The sequence below is a fragment of the Astatotilapia calliptera genome, chromosome 3, assembly GCF_900246225.1.
Source record: "Astatotilapia calliptera chromosome 3, fAstCal1.2, whole genome shotgun sequence".
NCBI classification, from domain to species: Eukaryota; Metazoa; Chordata; class Actinopteri; order Cichliformes; family Cichlidae; genus Astatotilapia; species Astatotilapia calliptera.
The window spans coordinates 50,863,913-50,887,722 of record NC_039304.1 but is presented as its reverse complement, the minus strand read 5'-3'; the positions used below and the strand labels follow the sequence as shown (position 1 = coordinate 50,887,722).

Here is a 23,810-nt window from a genome sequence, read left to right as displayed (position 1 = left end):
ATGTGACAGGTCTTTTTTTTTATTAAAATCTCAAAACTTTATTCAGTCAGTCATCAACAAATAATTTAATGCAGTTTTTACAAAGCCAGAGACTTTTGATAAACAGGCACGTATAGAAGAAAACCAGAGGCTGGGTGGAAACACTGCACCTCAGACTAAAAACCATCACAGCATTTTTTAAATAAAGACATAATCCTGCAAGAGGAGGCAGCGCTTCACACCCTAATGATGACTGCCCCATGGAAACGTAAGGAGGACATGTAAATTTTAAAAACAAGAATAAACAACAAAGAATAAAACAAATACATAAAAGGCCTTTAGAGTTTACAAAGTAAGAGTCTAAAAACTCCTCAAAGTGGAGCTCCACTTGCTTAAATCTTGTTTTTACAGACTTTTACCAAACATATAGACTTCTTGGCACATCATTCACACGGTTTTCTTTAAAGCATCTTTATACCCATCTTTCTTCTCTGTATCATATTAATTGATATTGAGGATTTGCACGTCTAAAATATTGATGCTCAAATCCAGCCGACTTGTCTTTGAGGTGGATTTACCCTCGAGCACATCACTAATACGGGTAACACCCTCTACTTGGCACAACAGGTGGCATTAATCTTTCAGAGTTTGGAGTGTAACAGCTGATTGTTGAAACACAACTTGGAGTGTTTTGCTTGCATAGATTTAGTTAACGTTTAAACGTAAGGCAGCACGGTGACAACTGATTTTAAGCATGAGACTCTTATTTTGAAATGTCCGACAGCGATGCCTTCAAGACCACAAATCTCCCGTTTTTATTTGCTTCACTAGTGTCAGGAATAAAAACAAGGTAAAAAACAGAAAACTCTGAAATGTCAACGATGATAAGTCAAATCTTATGTACACCTGAAATAAGGACACAGTGAAATAATAACATGATGCATTCAAGGTCATCACGTCTTTTCCTCCATTACGAATATGATGATGAGGTTGGCTAATCTTCTCATGCTCACACAGACACACCAGCAGCCTTTTATGCACACGCTCTGTACGCTTAGGGGTCGACAAAGGACACCATGATGTATCTGGTCCCTTTGGTGACGCGCAGGCCTTCGTGGTAGTGTGTCAGTCGACCTGGGTGCATGAAGGACCAGCCCTTCCTAGGAGACTCCACCTTACAGTCGTACCGCAGGAACCTGCAACCTCCACCCTGACACAAGTAAACATGTTGCATTACGAAAGGCAGGGCTTTAGGGAAAGTATTCAGGATAGCATGTTCTTTGGCTTCTTGTTTATTCATCTTTAGATCAGCAGGCTGCGTTACCTCGTAGTCAATGTCCTTCCTGTTCAGGGCGATGTTGATAGTGAAGGTGGAGGAGTCATGATGTGGCCGCAATAATGGTTGCTCATCTGGACGGTAACGCACCACAAAGTTCATAATGGCTTGAGCCTGCATGTAGACAGTACCAGATCATTTTTAAGAGGATTAACAAAAGACGGCACAAACACAACAATGTTCCCAACATCAGATAAAAATCTGACTCGGAAACTTTCTAAAGAAAAACATGATTAATGTATAGCTCCTTAGCATTGTGAATTTGTATTCTCTTAGAGTGCAGTAGAGCACAGTGTACCCTGACTGTACCCTGGGGCAGATACTGAGTTTTTTTTCTGTAATGCCTGCACTGTCAAAACCTTTGTAGTGGCTCAATATCTGGGATTAATTTCGAGGTAAGCATCGGTCTGAGATCATGAGATATTTCTGGGCTGAACTTTGGGTAAGGTCTTGATAGAACCTCTGAGGACGGTAAGGAGTTATTCTGATGGACTGCACCTTGTGTTCAGGGTGTGCACCCTACCTTAGAGGAAGGCTCTGAATGATAAACGTATCTGGAACTTGAACACTATGGTTATTGTGTGGACTGTACCTCAACCCATGGGGTGACTCTAACCTTAATGTTGAGTCTGGACCCGACCCTCTGGTTAACGTCTGGTCTGTATCTTAGCGTAAGGGTCTTGACAGTACCTTGGTATCGAATCTAAACCTAGGGTTTGGTCTGTATATTTAGGTGGGAGTTAGGGTATTGATGGTACTTTGGCAAAGACTCTACACTGAAAACCAAGATTTGGATCTAAACTACACTTTAGGCTAAAGTGTGGACTCAGAGGGTCTAAACTGTACTGTGGGGTTAGGATCTCCTGAGCAATACCTTGGCACAAAGTCTTGAATTGAACCCTTAGGTTAGAGTGTAAACTATACTTTGGAGTAAGCTCTGGGCTCTCCTGTGAGGGAGGTTGTGGATTGAACTCCTTGGTGGGGTAGGGAGTCTGAACGTGAGACTGGGGTTAGGCTTTTACCGTACCCTGGGGTAGTAGCCAGGATAGAGTTTCTCAGTGACGGGGGAAATATAATCTTTGAGGAACTTGAGCCACTCCTTCTCAAAGCCGATCTGGTTCATGTGGATATCCACAGTTGGGACATTTTCATAACCGCCAGCCAGACGCTCATCCTAGAAACACAGAAAACACAAAACTGTTAAGTCTTAGTACTTACTTCTGCCCTTGTGTGACAGTTAGAATAAGTGTTTACCTTGTGCGTTCCACCAGACCACTCGCCACAGTCTTCCATGGTTTCTACCATATGGTCACACATTTTGTCTGAGAAAGCTGGAAACCAGTAAACATCTGGGCAGGGCTGAAATACAGAGAGATTGTTAAACCCACGATGATTCTGTAACAATCATTAATAATAATCTGAAAACACTCTACATGGGAGGTGGGGTTTTTTTGCCTCTGGTTCCTGATTCCCCTTCCTGACTTTATTACCTGCTCTACATAAGTCTTCTCATCTTCAAAGATCTTGGAGTAGTTTTCGTGGACATACTTCTCCTTCCAGTCCTGCAAATACAGACAGACAGTCCGAGTTGTTTTAGCTTTACCCACATCATCTAATTTGAGTGTTCATGTACATTTTCCTGACCACAGGGTTGTCGAAGATCTGCCACATGTCTGGGTGGAGCCTGGACGTGTTGTAATTGGACGAGGCCACCAAACGGCCAAATTCGTCACGGTTGGACACATACATGAAGACTCCCTGTGGACATATTAAGTTTTGTTTGTATAAAGTTCAATGAAACAACAGCATTGCTGCTTACAAAAGAGCTTTTTTGTAATCCACTCTGACTGTGCTTACAGTTAAAAGCAGAGAACGTTTGTGTTACCTGGTCTCGGATGCTCCTGCAGAACACCATGTCAGCGTCCATGCCCCCTTCATCCATATACAGGCTCACCTGGGACAGTTTAGTCCGCAGCACGCTGCCTTTGATCAGGTAGACCTGAGTGATGTACGGCACATTCCACAGACCTCTGCACAAACACAGGCAGAAGGTTGTTTTACAGACAGGATGTCGCGTCTCAGAGTTTGGTGCTGGTTCTTAAGTCTTATGGACTCATCTGTAGTTGGACTTGCTGACTTTCTGGACTTTTTCTAGTCAGCCAAATGCTTTTTTTTTTTGCCATTTTTGCGTGTTTGAATCCCACATTTGGTTATCTATGCTATAGAATCTGGCACAGGGATCAAAGAAACTGAAACACCAGTTACCCCAAAATAATAGCCAAAGCAAAATCTCAACAACTGGAAACACAACCGTGGCACTTAAGAGCAAGAGATCAGCTGAAAGTAGGAGAAGAATCACTTTTTTTCTTTAATGGGAAACCCATCTAAGGTTGGGGTTGGTTTGGGTTTAACCAGATGTTAAACAGTCACCTCTTCACTGGATACTAGAAATCACTCGCTTTCAAATGAGGGCTCATTCGTTCAATGAAAAAACTAAAAACACATGTAGAGTCTCTCATATTTTTTAGAATTAAAATCTGAACACACCAACTGCAACACATACATCATTATTATTATTTTCATTATGACATATCTATTCACTAAATAATGGAAAATTTAAGACAAACCGATAGCACAATCTAAAATAAAAATCACTGAATCAGTTTGACCCATTTTTTTATTACCTTAAAATTTAGAAATGGATAAACAGCTATAGGTGGGTTTTTTGCTTCTGTTTCATTCATTTAACCTTTATTTAAACTTGAAATTATCTCTTTTGTGACAGTGTACTGGGCCACAATAGGCAGCATTAACCAGTTTCTGTGTGTTACTTACACCCTCTTGCCCTGGACGATCTCAATGTAATCTTCAGATCTGGAGTAGTATCCTTCAGGGCTTAGAGCGCCCCAGAAGTTACTCCACAGCTTTCCGTGTTTGGACAGCATGGGTGCTATGACAGACCTGCAAGAACAGCAAAGGATTTCAGAGAACTGCATTAAAATAAAAACCAACAGAATCTAACATAAAGCCTGAATACTGAGGTGTTTACACATAGGGCCTAATATCTGGAAAGAAGTAACAGAAAGTAGTCTGAGAGTATTAAAATAGAAGAGTGACGCAGGTTCCTTTAGTCTGAAGCCATTAGCCGTTTTTAAAATCAAACAGTGAGCTCAAAATAGTCAAAGTTATGTGGCTCCAGTAGAATAATCAGTGTTGCTGTTAACATTCAGGCATCCATTAAACTCCAGACAGCTTGAACTGAACCTTGGGTTTACACTAATGGTCATCGTCTCGTACACCCTCTATGCTATTAGGGTCTAGATGGTACCTTGGCGCAGAGTCTGGACTGAGCTTTGGGGGTTAATGTCTAAGCTGGAAGAGATCTGTATTAGAGCTTGGGATAGTATCTTGATTTGGGGTAGAGCCTGCAATGAACGTTGAGGCAAAATGTGGCCTGAGCTCTCGGTTCGTGTCAGAGCTGTTTAGGAAAGCTGAATTTGACCTTGGAGTGATAGTCTGGACACAAATACCATCATAGGCCAGGAGGAAAACAGCAAAAATGAACCAAACGTCACGAAAAAGAAAATCTGAAATGATCAATCCTGGATCAGTCACCATGAAGAAGTCCTGATCATAAGCTGAATCTCCACAACGAAACCCTCGTTGGCCTGAAGCATTTAAATATTTGGCTGTCAGTTTTTAAAAACTTAACAAATATGCGACATTTTTTTGTAGTCTTTTTAGTTTTTGAGAGTCTCATCCAGTGCAGGATATGCTCAGGGTTTTACTGACGGTGTAAACAGAGCTTCTACGTACTTGTTCTCCTCCATCAGGATCCTCAGGATGTCGGGGTTCGTCAAAGCCACATCGGAGTCGATGCTGAAGTAGTAGTCGCACTCTGGATCCTTCTTACACACCTCGCTGCAGTCAAACAAACACAAACAGCCAGGAAGGTTCATTACCTTCGTATTTAGAGAGTTTCCATAAAGGTGATGGTCAGACGTATTTTTTATCTTACTACAGACGGAATCTGACCTTTTTTTAATGTAATTGTTCTAAATACGCTCCTCTCATTAAACAGATTTAACTTCCTGGTTTATAAATATGCTTCACAGAGCAATTTAAGTGTTTTGTTCTGCCTCATTTCCGTCTTTAAATGGCAGGAACTTTAAAGCAGGACAAGTCCTGGTTGCGAATGCTGGGTTTTAAGGAAAGAAAGAGATTCAAGGTTCAAGGTTTTATACAGCAGTGCTCAATTCCTGGTTGTTTTTCCATGTTTTTTATGTTTCTCCGTCTCGTCAATATGTCTACCTTTATTTTCCTGATCTTTGCGTGTCTTTTGTCCTTTTATTTCCTGTCTTTGTCTTCCTCCCGATTCCCTGATTGTTTCCACCTGTAGAGTATATTTGTCCTCAGAATTTATTCTCTGCCTCTTGCAGGTGCTTATTTGGGGATTTAGGTTTTATCGTATCTTTTGGATTTTCCTAAATTTGAACTTTTGTTTCAGATGAATTAATTGCTCACTTTTATTTCATTTATATGTTGGCAAAGTTCTGTAACATGCAGTTGATGAACACTATGAGCTGTACATAAATCCAAATAAAACCACAGAAGGAAAACTAGTGTTGATTTCTGCCTTATTGTAAAAAAAATAAAATAAAGGTTTTAAAGGTTGGTACTAAAAATGCAAATAGTTAAATATTTGTACATATTTGAGACCAATTTTGCTGACAGTGTTGATAACATCTTTGAAACCTACATTTCGTTTTGGTGTCATATCTCCTGTTTCCAGGACTTCTTATATTTTACTGTTTTAAAGTTTTTATAATGTCCTTAGAGGTTGTGCACTCACACAGCCATGGTTCTGGCTTCGTCCTCCTTCAGGTTCTCCTCTGGTCCGACTACCCGGGCGTCTGGGAACAGAGACCTGTGTCGCTCCCAGAACTTCTGGATGTGACGCTCGTGGTACACGACCTGCAGTACAGGGACACAACAGGTCAGAAAGCACATGACACAGGAAGGAAGTTCTGTATGCTGCAAAAATGAACTTTGGCTCTAAATTTAGTGAACAGGCAAAACGTTTTTCACAGTTGAAGGCTACTCAAACTACTCTCTGCTTGAGCCACAGTCAGGAACCTTTTCCTTGTGTCAAAGTTGCCTAAAATCTCTCGGTGAGACAATTCTGACTCTTTAATTGTGAATCTTTTTCGTCCCTCTGATGTTCCAGTGAAGGCAGTGAAACTGGAACTCTGTGCGAGTGTGCATCGTACGTTGTTGTGGATGAAGAGGCGAATCCTCGTTTTTGGGTAGTTCAGAGTGGACAGGCGCTCCAGGAACTCCTCCATGAAGGGAGTTGCATGTTCGATGAAAACAGCGACGTAGACCAGAGGCATCTGTTCGTCCTGAACACACAAACACACGTAGAGTTCAAACACTGACAGGAAAACTTTTTCTCCTCATTATGTCCTCCACCGAGAGTGGTGCAGGCACCTCATTGAAGAAGAGCAGGTCGTCGTCGCAAATCCCGCAGCCGGTTTCATAGGTCCACACCGTGGGGACGTAGTTACCGAGGTAGTTCAGCTGCAGCTGCAGAGACAAGCAGATGTGCAGAATTATTAAATATATTTGTTGTGTTTGATAATCAGATTTTTAATGATAGGCAGGAACAGTTTCAAGTGTGAGGCTTTAAAGATCAAAGAGTCTTCATTAGTTTTAAACAGCAGCACAGTGGTTTACTCTAATGCTGGGCTTACACTGTGCCATGTTTGGCAAATTTTGAGCCAATATTTCAGTCGTGCGACCGTTTTGGGGATCGGCCTTCATCGTGTGTCGTGCATCGTGTATTCATGGGGTAACGAGAAGCGATTAACACCTCACGACCAGCTCCCGATCATCAATCGCTTGGTCGGGAGGATTTCAAACCTGTTTGAAATGCTTGGTGAAAATGACGGAGCAGCAGTGCAGCGTGTGATCTGGACACAAGCGATGGAGGCACAACTTGTAGAACTTTGGAAAGCTCATCCGAGCCTTTTCGATGTGGCCTCACAAAATTATCACGACCACAACAACCGTGAAAATAGTTGGATCTACACTGCTGCTCAATCACAGCTGCCTGATCATGTTTTTCATTAGCAATTTAGCAAAGTTGATGGTGGTGGTGTGTGTGTGTGAGTGAGAGACAGAGAGGGAGAGAGCGACAGAATTTCTGTTATAAGCTTCATTTTATGGACGCACAGTGTGAGCACTCAGGTCGCATCAGAGCATCGGGCCGTATAGTGTGAGACCCTCGTGACCTACGAACTTCTAACCCCTGCGAGTCAATCGTGCAGTTTGAGCAGAAGCTGAACAACACGACTGAAAGAAATCGCAGTGTGAGCCCAGCTTAACACATCACACCTGACTCCTGATCACAAAATCTGTCTGTGCTCTGGTTTTACCATCACATTGTCGTGTTACCTTGGTGGGTCCGTTGCCATGGATAACAACAGGAAGCGTGTCGTAGGCGACATTCCTTGCTCTGACCTTTGCCCTCTCGAATTTCAAGACGACCTCATCTAGAGAGGAGATTTAGTGTAAGTGTTTCTGCTCAATAAGAAACAGCAGTTCCTCAAATGTCCACTTGAGGCTCCAGTGGGAAGTCAGTCCTCATAAGCTCGTGTTAAAATGTCCAACTTTACCGTAGAAACAAACACGACACACCTTGATTCAGTCAGACCAAAGATATATCCTCATAAGAGCCTGAGTACAGTAATAGCACGTTGAAAAAGTTGGAGGGACAGATTTATGTCAGAAAGGCATGAATACACATGCATAATAAACCTTTTAATATCTGAATTGAAGTATTTCACATTCAAATCAGAGGTTTTCAGGATGAAGTAACCAGTAGAGTGAGTAACAAAAACCAGAATGAATGTTTCCTTACAAATCGTGGAGCTTCACAGGGCTCTATTATCGATCCTCTACTTTTTACTCAGGTTTAAACTGTATGCTTGTAAAAGTGAGTCATTCCCCACAGACTGAAATAAACATGTTTACAGCCTGATATAAAAAGTTGTTTTGGTCTCTGTAGCTAATCTCCCCACTCGTTACAACAGGCTTAGAGTTGCATTAACAGGAGTGTAGCCTCTTTGACTAACAGCTGGATGGAGACAGACTGCTACATGTGAAACAGCTGGTTCACGTGTAAACTGAGCTCTCACATATCTGTGTTTCTTACCAACAGCTCCGTTCAGGTTTTGGAAGATCCGGGATCGATGATCCAGGGTCATGTTAAACTTGGTCTGATGTGACAATAATAAACAGAGCAGCTTTGTCAAGATTTAGACTTTTACAGATAAATTCAAACATGACAAGCTGGGCGAATATCTGAGATTCAAAAACTCTTCTTCTCTGAAATCACTGCTGGCCTAGTTTTCTAAGAATATGTTCAAAACATTGGAAACAATTTAGTTTTTTACCCAGCAGTACAGATTAACTTGTTTTGTCTGCAACGTCAAAGACTTTCGACCTGAGGTAACATTAAAGGAGCCAACCTCAGACTGTTACTTGTTACTAATGGTAACAAGAAATGCAAAGTGAACTGCAGCCATTATCCTGTCATTGGAGGGAACAGAGTGTGAGAAGGTCTTGTTCTTAAACTTACATTACAATTGGTACAGAAAAAGTATTTACATGAAAATGTTCCTGTTGCGACTGCGACTTGTTCTAGTGGCTCTAACAGTGGCTTTAAAACTGTGGGTTACTTTTGTTTTTTTAATGTTTGTGAAGTTGTTTTTACCCTGTGCGTCTTGTCCAGGTAGATCCTGGTGTAGAAAAGTTGGTCGTCATCGCTGTCTTTGTACTTCCACTGCTGGACAATTGCACTGATCTCTGGAGCATAGCCGATGAACCCTGAAGAGCAAGAAGTCGTGTGTTACTTACTGCTTTAAACTTTTTATAGTATTTTAAAGGAATATCAGTGAGCTCCTTACCTCCTGAGTTCAGGTAGCGTTTCCCAGTACGCACCTCGGGGTATTTGGAGGCCAGGCGCTGGTCAGGCCAGCAGAAACCCTCAGCTGAGAAAATAACTTTGTGACCCATACGGGAAAACTTGGACAGCAGCTCCTCAGGACCCGATGCAAAGATCACATCGTAACTGCATGGAGAGAGAAAGAGAAAGAGGGGGGCCTGTTACTGTTTGCAAGTTTGAATGTGTGGGATAAGCAGACAGAGAGCATGTTTATGACAGAAACAATCAGGACTGAACACTGAGCAGTGGCTAGAAAGAGTGAGAGCCACGTCAGCTTACATGTAAACAGGAAAGAAAAACATTTAAAGGATGATAAATGGAAGAAATTAGAAAGAGTTCAGCATGAGCTGCAGACCTCCACAGTCGAGTGTGGCTCATTCCCAACTTTATCCGTCTCTTTCCAGAAAGTCTGAAGTAATGACCGCCTACAGCAGCTCCAGTACAGAGTTTAAGGTGTTCATTAAAACCTAAAACAGGACACAGAGGGGTCTCCTGCTCCTGCTGTGGTCTCCCCTCTACCAGATGATCACCTCGTCTCTGTGATGTTCCACAACTGGGTTATACTGGAGGAAATGGGGGTTTTACAGTTGTGGTCAGAGGTTTAAATACAGTCTTCAAGGGCATGAATTCATGGCGATTCTGGACTTTCCATGATTTATTTAACCGTCCCAGGCTTTTTCAGGGTGGAAGAATTGCGCAGCAAACATCAGACATCACCAAAACAAACTCAATTGAGTTTGAATTTACTGTGCTTTGGATTTTCTCTAACCTTTTCTCTGTAAGGGTCAAATATATGCATTCACTCAGTTAAATTTTTTGTGGTGCTGAAGGTTCTATAGTGTATTTTAGCTGGACAAGGCCAAAGCATATATACTTCCTGTTAGAGATCATGATTGATTACACTTGGCTTCTCTTGGCAGAATAAGAGGAAGACAGTATGTCTGTGAAGGTTCTCAGTCATCCAGGTCATCGTAGTCTAAGGAGCTTGGAAAGAAAAGCGTCTGGACTTCTTTAAGTTGCTTGAAGACGTTTCAATGGTGTAGAGTCCCAGATTTAAACCCAGTGGGAGCCAAAGAGGCCATTTGTGTCCACTGTGAGCGACCATCTTTGAACAGAGGCGGGGGTTTACGACACCAACTCTCTGCCATCTATAATCCAGTTTTGAGATCCCTTCCCAGACGCCTTAACGCCCACTCACATCCTGGGCCATCTGACCTCAGGACATCACATGATAGGGTGGGCCAGGTTTCACAATGAGCACACCCGAAACCCTGGCTGATTGGGGCCTACACAAGTTTTCACGTGTCGGCTCATGTTATTAGGTAGAGGATCATCAGGGGGTCCTTTTGTCCCTCTTTGGGGGGAAACTCCCACTGGGTTTATATCTGGGACTCTCCACCATTTGACCTTAGGACTGAAGAAGCTTCTCGGATGAGAGTTGAAACGTCTTCAAGCAACTTAAAGAAGTCCAGATGCTTTTCTTTCGATTGGCTGATAGCACCTGTCAGACTGACCAATACCAAAATAGTATTTTAATTTATTTGTTATTTTTGGGTCCACAATTTGGACCCTAGCTACACAGACAGTTTGGGAACCACCAGCTGCTAGGAAAAAATGTATTTGTACGACCTAAACTGTTAGTGAGTGGCCACTGGAGGTTGCTGGACTACAAACCTGTGACTGCTTTGGTTGCAAGAAGATTGCCATGAAAGATGATGACCTGTCTGCAAACGCTAGCTAATTTACCACCATGTGACTGTCAAACTTGAAAAAGGTCGACCGAACCTTACCTTCAAGACCGTGGCAGTCTATTAAAGACGAAAGCGATCCAAAAAAGGAAGCTTTCAGTGCAGCACTGTGTGCTTCTTCCATCTTCATGGTTTATCATTTGCTAACTTGTCACGAAACATTTTTCCCCTAACAACCAGTGGTCACCCATCCTTCCCCAGGCCTCCGTGACTGGGTTTGTATTTCTGGACTTGTCTGAACTTTAGCTTTAGTTAACAGTAACAACACTGGAGCTCAGAACCAGTGAAATCCCTGCACAGGTCACAGGCGGTGCCTGAGCTCCGATTTCACTGCTTATCTGCTAATCGAACAATACGAAAACTCATATCATTCATTTTTGTGAGAAAAGCTTTGTCCTCGTGTGTGTCAAAGTAGGTCAGAAAGAAAAAGTAAAGACACAACAAAAGCAGCGAAAACTGAGACTGACAAGATAAAGAACAGGAAGAGTAGAGCTGTGAAAAGACAGAAATCAGGACTGAGCTGATGGGAACGATAAGTATAACACACACACACACACACACACTAACACACACACACACACACACACACACACTACCTGTCCACAAACATGATGACGAGCTCCGTCTTCTCCGAGTGTTTCTGCACCTCCTTCTTCAACCATCTCACCTTCTGACCTCCACCCACCGTCCGAGCGACGTCGCCTCCCTTCCACTCCTCGCCCAGACCCAGGACCTGTACACCACCATCACATCATTAAACTCATTTGCTCATTTGTATCCAATAAATCCTCTGACAGCTGATCTGCTCATGTGATCACTGAAAGTGTTTCTAAAGGATCTGCAGCACAAAAAAACAGAAACAGTTTTATTTTTCTCTGCTGGAGTTGTTCCTGCACCTTAAACAAAGACGTTTTACTGCAGTCAGAGCTGCACTGTGTGGCCCGACAGGTCCTCCCTGCATTCAGGAACTTTGTACAGGAACAATCGGCTCATTCACTCATTCATTCTGTTTCAGGTACCGACCACTTGGACAACAACACATTAGTCTTTAGTCTCTGCATATTACCAACAGTCAAGATGTGACTGAAGCACTTTAGCTTTAAGGCCGTTTCCACACATGCAGTTTGAACACACAGAAACAAATCCAAGCAAACTCATCAGAGTGGAGCAACAAAGGTAAACACCAGAAGGAGGTGATGAGATCTAGACTGAACACAAGGAACCGAACACCAAGAATTTACTTTAATTTCAATGATATTCTCAAATCTATGGCACCCAGAATGTAAAGCATGCACTGGAGTTTGCTAGGAACCGGCCTGAGACCACCTCCTTCAAAAGGTTTCAGTGTGGATGATGTGGTGTAATTACGGTGTTCAGAAATGAACCAGGCAAAAGAGGAAACGAGTCTAGGGTTTGATTTAAACACCACAGGTATGAAAACACCTCCACTGACAAACTAACTCACTAAACCTCTAAATAAGGCTGAAAATGTGCAAACTTTGGAGCAGCTGACTCCAAGTATCATGGAGGGAAGCTGTGTGGACACTTGTACAGACCCACCGCTTCGATCCGACATTTAATCTCAGACCTGAGTCAAACTTCAGCAAGCGACGGCTGTGCAGCCGTGCATCAGACATCAGCAGCACCTCAGCCAGGGATGTAATGGATTACTCTTTAATGACACTAACCTCACCAGGTAACAGGTTACTCTTTAACACAAAGTTACCCAGCATGTAACTTGTGTGTGTTACCTTCACAGTGTAGTTGAACTCTTGGGCTGTCCTCATGAAGCGCAGGAAGCCGTCCGTCTCCTCTGTTGCCACGGTGATGACCAGCAAATTTTCTGCAAACACATCAGGTGATCAGCATGACGTTGTCAAATCAACAGAGAACTCTGGTAACACTCAGTCCTGTTTGCAGACACGAGCAGCTGCCAGAGTTTCCCTGCAGGCTTTTTATTAGGAATTGGGAGCAGAATTCCTCTGAAATTCCGAGGAAAGTCAAAGAGGGGAGGCGTAGCATGGGGGAGGAGAAGAGGGTCTGTGACCAAAGCCCCTGCTGTGCTCCTGAGGGTGTGACGTGTTTTAACGTGCGAGAGCAATAACACTTTCACTGCAGCGCAGGGCCGAGAAAACAGCTCTCGGCTGTGCAACAAAGCTCCTTAAATATCCCGAGAAATCGCTCCCATCCACTCTCTGTGCAAACAGCTGGTTCAGATACCATCAAACCAAACATGGGAAAAGCTCCTCCTCCTCCTCCTCCTCCGCTCCTTTTTTGGCAGCGTTTGATTGAAAGTGTCTCGAAAGTTTACTGTGAAGTTTCCAGCCAGGTGTCACGGTTTTTCAACACGTCATTAAATAACGACGTCCCCTTCCCACCAGCAGCACTCATGAGTAGTTGTGTTTGAGTTCAGCTGAGCTGAGCGAGTGCATATGGAAGGAAATTCTCCTGTTTTTAACCATCGTTTTTATTCTTCAGAACTTCTAGATTTTTGAAAAGGGAGTTTTTCCTTCCCACTGTTGCCAAGTGCTCACTCAGTCTGACTGTTGAGGTTTTCACTGTATTATTGCAGGGTCTTTGCCCTAAAATGTAAAGTGGTTATGCCTTTGTGCTATATAAATAAATCTGAATTGAATTGAATAGATTCCTAGGGGTGTGTCAAAAGGCATTGTCAACAACCCATGAAAGTCTCTGCAGCTGCCTGCAGGGCAGACTCTGGGTCTCAAACTAAAAAGAAGGATTACAGAATACATCAGCTCTGAAACTATAAACACATCCTGACAAACGATCCATAAAGTGACCTCTGCCCAGGTCTTCCCTCCATGTTTATACTGAATCATTTCCATAACCAAATATGAGCAGAATTCATATTTCGCTCCTTCTTACAAAGATGTTTGTGTGTTTGCCGACTCTCATGGAAATATGTTCCTGACATGCATGATGAAAATGTAAAAAATGTAAAGACTTCCTTTTTCCGTTCCTTGATTTGAATCTGTGGGACCAGGCCGGAGGTGTGGAGCCTTGGAGAATGTTACAGATCCAAGCAGCAGATCTGAGTGGGCTCATTTCTTTCGTTTTCACATCAGTTTGCACAGCGCGCACATCATAAACACATTTTGAATTCTTTCTCAGCTTTGGTCAAATATTTTTTAAGACAAGTAGAACACTTAAACATCGAGTACTGGGGATTTTCTTCTTCTAATGAAGCCCAAAAATTTTTCCACCTGAGTGTTTTTAGGGTTACAGGCTCTCAAAGTACAAAGAAATATTGGCCCAAATGTGGCACTTTTTACTCGTTTCATAGCCCTCTTAGCTATATAAGTTCCACATTGTCAGCACAGTTTAAACACAAGCAGTTCATACTATGAAGGTACTACAGCTGATTGTGAGGGGTCAGGAGGGAACGTTTCACAGGAACAGCCCATATGAAGGAAATACAGGAAGTTTATATCAGCATAAACGTTTAATGTTTGTCCAAATAATGTTAGCATAATGTCACTGTGCTAGTGTTAACAAGCAGAACCGTTCAGAGCCTCACACATGCAAGCATGCAGGCCTACAGACCGTTCAGAACTACCTGCCGGGTTCAGGTGTTTGAAGTTAAACCTATCTGGACATTTTTATTCTCTACTCGGGTTAAACATATATATAAGTCACTTAGATAACTTAAAAATGTTATTGTTTGGCTTTTTTCAGTATTTTATTTGTTCCTGAGTAAATCGGTTTGGCTGAGATCAAAGTTATAGTTTTTACACAGCTGAATAAACATCAAGCAGACAACTGATTATCAGAAGTGTGAGACGCTGGAGAATATACTCCGGTGTCCTGTTATATTTTAGATAGCAAGGAGTTTATTAAACTTCACCCAAACAATCTGCAAATTTCATTAAAATTGAATAAACTATCATCTTGTCTTTATTTTTAGTTAGCACCTTAAACACTTAAAGCTGTAAGCTAATGATAGTTATATAAGAGCAGATGCTGCTGGTGCAATGAGCTGTACGTTTTACGTCCAGTGGATGATGATCTGATTAGTCGACTAATAGAAAAAATAATCGGTGACTAGTCGACGATCAAAATAATCATTTGTGGCAGCCCTACTACCGACCATGTCTGAGCTGATCCCTGTTCTGCTTTTTAAGGACCGACCACACTAAAAACCACCTTCTTCCAACCTGCCAGGAGCATTTTCCAGCCTGATGGGAGCACCGTGTCAGAAGACATGACAACACAGAGCCTCGGAAAGATCCCCAAATTAACATCTTGGGCCCATGGACACATCTTAATCTGATCCACAATCTATGATCAGTGCTTAAAAAGCAGGTGGACAAACAGGAGCCCACAAACTGTGGTTAACTAAGAGCCACAGAGATCTGCAGGAGTTATGAAGAAGAACGGACTGTTCTCTCTGCTGAGGTCAGGAAAGCGATTCCGCTCCCTGAAGACCAACAGAGAGAGACTGAGGAGGAGCTTCTTCCCGCAGGCGATACGGTCTCTCAATCACACCACCACACAGTACTGACCCACACATACAGTTCTTACACACACTGGACATTCTGGACATTGTTTTCACTTCATCACTTAAATCACTTTAAGCATATTTGCACTGCACAAGACATAATGTGGATTGCACAACACTGGACATTATACTCCTCATTTCCAGCTAATACTTGTACAGCTGTTGTTATTGTGTATATATTTATTTATATTTCTTCATACATTCTTATATAGTTCTATACTGTGTATTTTGTTGTACAGTTATTTTTTAACTTTAATTTATATATTTGATCTTATTCTTTCCCAGTTAAATTGACCCTTTTTAATTTTTCATATTTATTTCCTATCTTATTCATAGCCTTTTCCTTTTTTTGTTTTCTTTAGGTCACGAGCAGTTGTCTAAGCATTTCACTGCATATCGTACTGTGTGTGACTGTGTACGTGACAAATAAAATTTGAAGAGTCAACACTGTAAATGACTCCTATAAAAGTCTGTCACAGAAATGTAAAAAATAAATAAAAACTGATGAAACACAAACTCTGTTACGTTCAGCCAATAGAAACTCGCCATGCTCAGTGTCACAAGATTCAGAGCTGCTGAGCACAACATGGAGGAAGTGCTCAGATATACAACAACCTCCCAGAGGAAGAAGGCGAGTTTAAGTAAGATGTTCTCACTGGTTCACAAACTCACTTTGTGACAGAGGTACAGCCTCTCGGGGTTAACTTCACTGTGTCTGTGATTGTCTGAGATGTTTTAGGGAAATACGTCTTCAGCTGAGCTGTGTTTAAAATGTGCCACAGAACCTGAGAAAAACTGAGACACTTCTTGTGAGCTCAGATATCTGAAGCCTTCAGATGAGCTAAAACACCAACCAGCTGATTATCTATTATTAACAATTTAACAGCTTCTTTATATACACAAAAAAGGTGTTTTACTAAAATATAACAATCCTGGCGTTCCTCTGAAGAATAAGCATCAGGACTGGGATAAAAGTGCAAGCAAAGAATTCACTTTTATGTATCAAAAGACCAAAACTCAAAGATCCTGAAGGAGGAAGAACCTGTAAACTGATTATTGATTTGATCAATGAATTAATCTCGAGATAAAGCAAAAGAAGTCTTTAAACTGGATCCCATGACTGAGTGAAAATGGCCTCAGATTTCAGTCAAATATTTAAAAATCTATTTTTTTCAGTTATTTTTTCTGTTATTATCTGAGTGTCTGTGAACTTTAAAAAAAAAAAAAAAAAACAGGTTTACAACAGGAAGGACATCTCGTCGTCAGTCTCACTCTGCTCCCTTTAAAAACGCCTCACATAAGTAATATAAACATGAATACAAACCACAGCTGAGCAAACAAACCTCACAGGGACGCACCAAAGACAGGATGGAAAACACAGATCAGATTTAAACCGGCTATTCTTTTGAAAAACGTTTATTCTGTGTAAGACATCTCTGCTTCACAGACCTGCCAGTGAGAGGTTCATGATGGAAATCATTAATCCTGCTACATAAAACGTGCTGTGGGCTCCCACAGTGGCTTTTTAAACCTAATTTAATCCACTTACAATAAATGTTTTACTCATTTAAATGCAGTTAACTAAAATTCTTTATTCTAATATGATTATAAAATATGCAATCAAAATGATCACACTATTTTAAAAGTCCCAGCTCTCATTTGAGGCTGTAAAACCTCGTTTGAGTGGGTTGATCAGTGATTTGTAATCTTTACTGCTGGATGTAAGCATCCCTGCGTGAATGTGTCTGTTTGTGGGGATGTCTAACTTTCTTTAATATTTGAATTTTATCCGATATGCGAAGCACTTTGTACCTTTGTGTTTCTGCGATTAAAACTGATACATGTTAACCCCGCTGTGTGGTAGATTATACGTGGGAAAAATGGAAATAAAGATCCAGGAAACAAAGTTGCGCATTAAGATTTTCCAGAGTTTAGGGAATCATTAATAACCTGTAGGGATTACAATAAGAGTCAATGAGGTTATAAAGGGAGCAGGTCCACCGTGAGCCCCTCGGGTGAGTATTTGGGGTCATTATTGAGACTTTTTGTGATATTTACATTTTGCTCTGACATGAACACAACCCCCTGTTAAAGTTTGCTAACGGTCCTGTGGCGCTAACGGTTTTAATAATTAATAAACATCCTTCCTAAACTCACCCAGCGGCTGAATAACGGAATAAACTCTGAAAATAGTGAAAAGGTTTGTGACGTGATGAGCAGCCTTTCCGTAACCCACCCCGAGCTCCACAGCTCCAGCGGGTCACGGTGGTCCGCCCGGCCGATCAGGGGACCCCGCACAGCGGTCTTACCTGGAGAAAGCTTCCGCTGTTCGGCCCACACGGCGCCCTGGAAAAAGGCGAGAGACAGCAGGCGGAGAAGAAAACTGGAGGACATATTGGATGTTTGGACACGGCTCCGTTTAGACTGTAGGCCGTAGCTTTAGTCCACTCTTTCTCCTCTCTTCCCGGCCCTCTCTCTTCACGTTCACCGCTCAGTCGGCACTCGACTCTCGCGATACTCGTCACCTTTTCCGACTTTTAAAAGAAAGTCAACAGAAACCGCAAAAAGCTATCCAGCCAATGAGAACAGAAATGACGCGATACAGCTTTGACGGACAGAGCTGGTATCCAATCAGCACAGATAGTCGGAAATCCACCAGCCAATAAGAGGCAGACATATGGGAACTTTTTTTCTCTTCGTTTTTCGGTGGGCTAAACCACAGAAAGTTCGTGAAAAATGGAGTACGTGAATCTTTGCCACGTCTGAGGCTTTCAGGAGAGGGAGGGAGAGGGAGAGACATAGCGAGGACATGGAAAAACGGAGAGAGAGCGTGCGTCGGCAGAGGTTTTATATAGCTTTAAAGTCGCATGTCTGCAATAAAATCTATAATGATGTTTAATCATTATAATTACACCCAAAATGTATTCATAATTTAGTATTTATTTGCATAATTTATTTAAGAAACAATTAACATTTTCCTAATGAAATATTAACACTGCGAGTTCTTTTCCTGACATACATAGCATGCATGAATAAACTCTCAAAATCGTTTTTCTTTAGCTCTTTTGTAAAAAATCACTTTCTCCCAAATAATTGACTCAAAATATAAAAGTAAAGAACTGGGTGATGAGACTGCAAACATAGCTGTTCTGTAAATACAGCAATCCAGCATTTATTCTACATTTACCATCTAGTAAGCTAAAAGCATACGTTATTAGAGGGTGGATGTATGGGATGCTCTAAACTCTAGATCACTGGTTTCTTTCTGTGTGTCTCAGGATTTAATAAAACTACAATCTACACCACAGTGTCACAACAAGGGGCCCAACATCTTATTCCTGGTCCCAGTTGATTAACACTGCAGTGTTAATAATAAGATGAGATGAGATAAGATAAGATAAGATAAGACTTTATTGACCCCACGGAGGCAAAATTTGTGCTGTGTTTCGTTGTTCTTGTAACATTGACAATTAAATCGATTCTATTCAATAGGGGGGTCATGTCAGTAAAACACAAGTATAGATGTATAAAAAGGAGGCAGAGGTTTTATAATACCTTTTAAAAACCATTTTCTTTCAAACTGACCTGGTTTTAATTTTCATTTGTTTTAAAGACAGTATTTAACTCTTTGTACTCTTAAACTCTTTAACTCTTTACTCAAGATATGAAAGTAAAGATCTGGAGAAAGAGACAGTAGCCACACTTTGTTAGCAATTACAACAATCAGACATTTAGTTATTGTATTTTTTCTTTTATTAAACAGATTTCAGTCATATCACAGTAATCCCTGGATTAACTAGTGGGAAGTGACCAATTATGCTGGAACACATAGCAGGATGTTTTAACAAAACATGACAAAGGCATGCTATGGAAGAGATCCAGAGATGATTAAATTCAGAATAGTGTATAAATGCACTAGTCACACACACCATGCTTCCACATCATGCTAATTATAGAGTTCCACAGGGTTCTGTGCTAAGACCAATTCTGCTTACATTATACATGCTTTCCTCCAGCCTATGTTATCTGCTTTAAGGTACACATTTGAGAAAGAGGGAGGACATACAGGCAGGGATCCAAGTGACCACACTTTATTTACAGTGAAAGTTTAAAGGTCCAATTTCTTCCAGGCTTAAATCCAGAAAATGTCAATTTTCCCCCAGAATCCACACCAGATTTTGCTCATCACTTTGTGTCTCATAATCTTTAGGGATGGGAATCTTGAAACAGTTGTTTCAAGACTGTGTTGAGCTTCTTAAGCTCATATGTTTCAAAACACTGCACGGAAGCATGGTTCAACACACCCAGGTCACATGACCATGACTTAACAAAGTTTTGATGTGTTTCACTTCAGTTTCAAGAGGTGGTCGAGGAGGTAAGACTCACCTCAACCTCGTAGTGTGTGGAGCAGCGGCTCCCCATAGAGAGCATTTTTCACCTGCACAAATGCCGCCTGGCACTGATCCATCCATGAGACCAGATCTAGGTCAGGCCCACGAACCCAGGCATGAACTGATCATAGTACCCAGGCAGCTCCATGGACTGCCTCACTTCCTTTTTTGTCTTGGGGTGTGTGCGGGATGCAATGGCGGCTTACTTCTCCATCTGTAGACACACCTGCCCTCCCTCCAAGTGGAATCCCAGATACCGTACCTCCCTCTATCCAACTGCACACTTCTTTAGTTTGGCCTTGAGGTCTGCCTGCCTGCTTTAGGGACTCCAGAACCACGGCCACCCGCTGCACATGGTCTGCCGAGGTGTTACTGTGCAGGATCACATCATCGAGGTAGGTCTCAGCATATGCAGCATGCAGCCACAGCACCCGGTCCATGAGGCTCTGGAAGGTAACTGAAATGAGCCAAATTGGTACAAACCGTCAGGGTAGAGAAGTGTCTCCTCCCCAGAGTCAGCGTCCCAAACAGCTGTTCTGCTGCCGTCATTTGGCTGCATGTGATGATCCAGAACTTCTGCCGATGATTTTGGACAGAGAGGCCCAATCTATCCAAAATGGCCCTGCCGATGTCATCGAAGCTCTGCTGTGGGGCTGCCGGCAGGCTCAGAACCTCGGACTGCGCCTCTCCCAACAGCAGCGGTAATAGCTGCAGGCCACTGATATGCCTCTGTGTTGGGCTAAAATAGGGGTCAGCAACCTTTAAGACCCAAAGAGCCATTTGGACCCTGTTTTCACTGAATAGAAAACACTGGGAGCCGCAAATACTTTTTGACATCTAAAATGAAGAGAACACTGCATACATTGTTTTTTACCTTTATGCTTTGTATAAACCACTATAGTGTGTTGTTTATGAAGTCCACGAAATGATACAAAGTAAATGAAATTTTATTTATGTAATGAACACATTTTAAACTCTTAAAAAATTTATAACAAAAAAATCAATTTAAATCAATTAAAAAGCTGAACTTAAATTATCCATGTAGCAAACAAAAACTGATCCTTATATCACATTTGGGCTTTCGGAGCATGTAGAGCCTTAACCTGAATTTTAAAAATAATTGGAAAAAACACTACGCTCCTAAAAAAATGAATAATAAATATTCGCAAAATCTCTGCATGAATATTTATTTTACCTGGTTACCTGGTACCTGTATGGCGGGCGTGGCCTGCAGTGCTGCTGCAGGAGAGGTGGTTGCGCCTGAGCCACACCGCCTTATAGTCTGTGCTCTCTCTGATGTTGTGTTATGTGTCGGGCTGTGTGCCGGAAAGCTGAAGCCAGCTGCATGTGTACAGCAAACATCGTCGGGTCTGCCGTGGTTTGTTTACAATGGGACTTCTGTTCCTGAACCTCTGCGCCCAGCGTCTGCAGACTGGGGCTGTACGAAGTCACTTTCATCTTTACGCAGGACTGTGAGCTGTCGTCTGTGAGGCGTGAGTGGTTTTTGTTTTTATCATAGTTCATGGTTGGGAATAGCTGCTCAATTATGTATGCGGATCAGAAGATCGACAATCCACAAATTAGGCATACTGGTAGGCCGCTCTCGTCAGAAGTAAATGCAAACAAATCTGCCCAGACAACATTAAATCTTCTTCAGATATTTTTCTTATCTTACATTTCTCCATAATTTACCTACTTGGGGTTGAAAGTCTCAATAAATGCATTGCATTTTGGCGGGTATATACATATATATATACCGGCTTCCGCGAGTGTGACTTCCGCGAGTTATTTTGATTAAATTGTAATATTATGATGAAAAATAATTAAAAAAATAATTTTTATTTTTATATTTCAAGATCATGATAATCTCTGTAATCATGTGAGCCAATGTGTGGACCGACTGCACAAGCAGCCATGAAAATGAGTCTAGCCTCTCCTATTTTCACAGCTCGTCTGACTGTGAGTCCCAGCAGCTCTCAGCTGTTTGAATTAGACTTTGTATCTCTGAGTTGTCAGGACGATGACAGCTCTGCTGGATGGACTCTGAGGAGAAACATAAGCAATAAAGTGATGATTCAATGTGGAAAGAACTTTGGAAGATGGTCTGGATCTACCTGTACGATAAGCTACATGTACACATGGGACAGTGGAGTTTACTGGTGTGAGTCCAGAGAGGGTCCCATCAGTAACATGGTTAAGCTGACAGTCACTGGTAAGCTGAGTGTGTGGAGTTAGTGTTGATGAAGCTGTGTGTAAATGGATGAAATGCTGTAGTTTGTCTCTGTGTTGAGGTGGATCAGTGATCCTGCAGAGTCCTGTCCTCCCTGTGATGGAGGGAGATGACGTCACTCTGCTCTGTAAAACAAAGACCACTCCCTCCAACCTCCCAGCTGCTTTCTATAAAGATGGCTCCCTCATCAGGAAGCAGCCTACAGGTCACATGACCATCCAGCATGTTTCCAGGTCTGATGAAGGCCTCTACAAGTGTGACATCAGCGGTCATGGAGAGTCTCCATCCAGCTGGATCACTGTCACAGGTGAGGAGCTTCACACTCATTTCATGTCTTATTTCAGCCACAAGTTTACCTGAATAGATGGGATTCTATCTACAGGTAGACCTGCGACTACAGCCCCGCCCACATCAGCACCTTCACCTTCTACCTCACGCCCCCTGCATTTTGACTTCACACTGCTTCGCTACCTGCTGGTGTTCTGTCCATATTTAATCTCCACTCTTCTTGTTGCATCTTTACATCGACAGAGAGCCACAGGTAACACTGACTCATTCACTGATCAATTATTAAACAATCAATAATCAATGAACTGATGACAGATATCTGTCTATAACTACAACTGTTAACATTTTATAGACTGCATCTGTGTTTCTTTTCTGATTTGCTGACTGCAGGGAACAATCCACCCACCAGTGATCATCCGAGCTCTTGAGGTCGACGGATTGGATGAAGAGGATGTCATCAAAGAGCACTGATTGTAAATTTTATCTAAGATTTTGAGGCTCATTCAAAAACAAAGCCTGTGTACAAATCTGTGTTTAAGCCAGGTGTTCAAATAAATTATGAAATAGGAAAAAAAAAAGATTCTAACCCAGAAAATAATGTAATTTAAGTTAAAAACATAAAATAGTAACTGGAAAGGTTCAAGGATTTATCACTTCAAAACACTATTCATCTTGAAGTACTTATGTAAAGACCCGACAAAATGAGCAGCATAGACTGAGTCTTAGGCTACGTCCACACGTACCTGGGTATTTTTGAAAACGCAGCTTTTTCTATGCGTTTGCACCTTTCGTCCACACGTAAACGGCGTTTTTGGTCACTGAAAACTGAGATTTCTAAAAACTCCGGCCAGGGTGGATATTTTCGAAAACTCTGTTTTTGCTATAAAGCGTGGACGAGAAAAACGGAGAAAATGCAGCGTTAAAGGTGTGCGCCTTTTTTGACATCACGTTATTGTTTCGGTGAAATGAATTTCTACAATACTGTTAATTCTACTCTCTGCAGTGTTGAAATGCTTACATACACACAGTTACTGTCCCTCCACACATACGACTGGGTTCTGCTTCTATTCCCCAGCTTTGTTTACTATTTCCCGCCGAGGCTTCTAGACTTCTGATTGGCCAACATTTCTACACGGTGAGGAATATATCGCCACCTGTTGCTTTGGCATGTTCATAGCAGCATTTTCCTTCATTTCTGCATTCACGTGTGGATGGGATTATTTTTTAAAATGTCCGTTTTCAAAAATACCCGTGGACGTAGCCTTAATCTTAACATACCTAGAGTTGTAAACAGAAGTTCATATGCACTCT

At 41.9% G+C, this 23,810-nt stretch overlaps 1 protein-coding gene across 1 annotated transcript; it reads right to left on the bottom strand.

Annotated features, from left to right (window-relative positions):
• plod3 (procollagen-lysine, 2-oxoglutarate 5-dioxygenase 3) lies at positions 1-18,165 on the bottom strand. Its single transcript, XM_026163446.1, has 19 exons — positions 17,900-18,165; positions 12,823-12,914; positions 11,668-11,804; positions 9,286-9,449; positions 9,093-9,205; positions 8,532-8,595; positions 7,772-7,869; positions 6,806-6,901; positions 6,586-6,717; positions 6,168-6,289; positions 5,132-5,236; positions 4,151-4,276; positions 3,201-3,345; positions 2,960-3,073; positions 2,806-2,877; positions 2,570-2,674; positions 2,343-2,489; positions 1,304-1,429; positions 1-1,189 (listed from the first exon to the last, which is right to left on the bottom strand). The coding sequence occupies exons 1-19, from the start codon at positions 17,982-17,984 to the stop codon at positions 1,034-1,036; spliced, it is 2,199 nt and encodes a 732-aa protein (XP_026019231.1). The 5' UTR covers positions 17,985-18,165; the 3' UTR covers positions 1-1,033.
• Positions 18,166-23,810: the final 5,645 nt, after the last annotated feature.

Bases quoted from the DNA above. Each gene is read 5' to 3' on its own strand.
- plod3 (XM_026163446.1), bottom strand. From the start codon at position 17,984: ATGTCCTCCAGTTTTCTTCTCCGCCTGCTGTCTCTCGCCTTTTTCCAG. The intron at 12,915-17,899 runs GTAAGACCGCTG...ATGTGTTTGCAG, and splicing joins ACAGCGGAAGCTTTCTCCAG to AAAATTTGCTGGTCATCACC. The intron at 2,490-2,569 runs GTAAACACTTAT...CTGTGTTTCTAG, and splicing joins GGTCTGGTGGAACGCACAAG to GATGAGCGTCTGGCTGGCGG.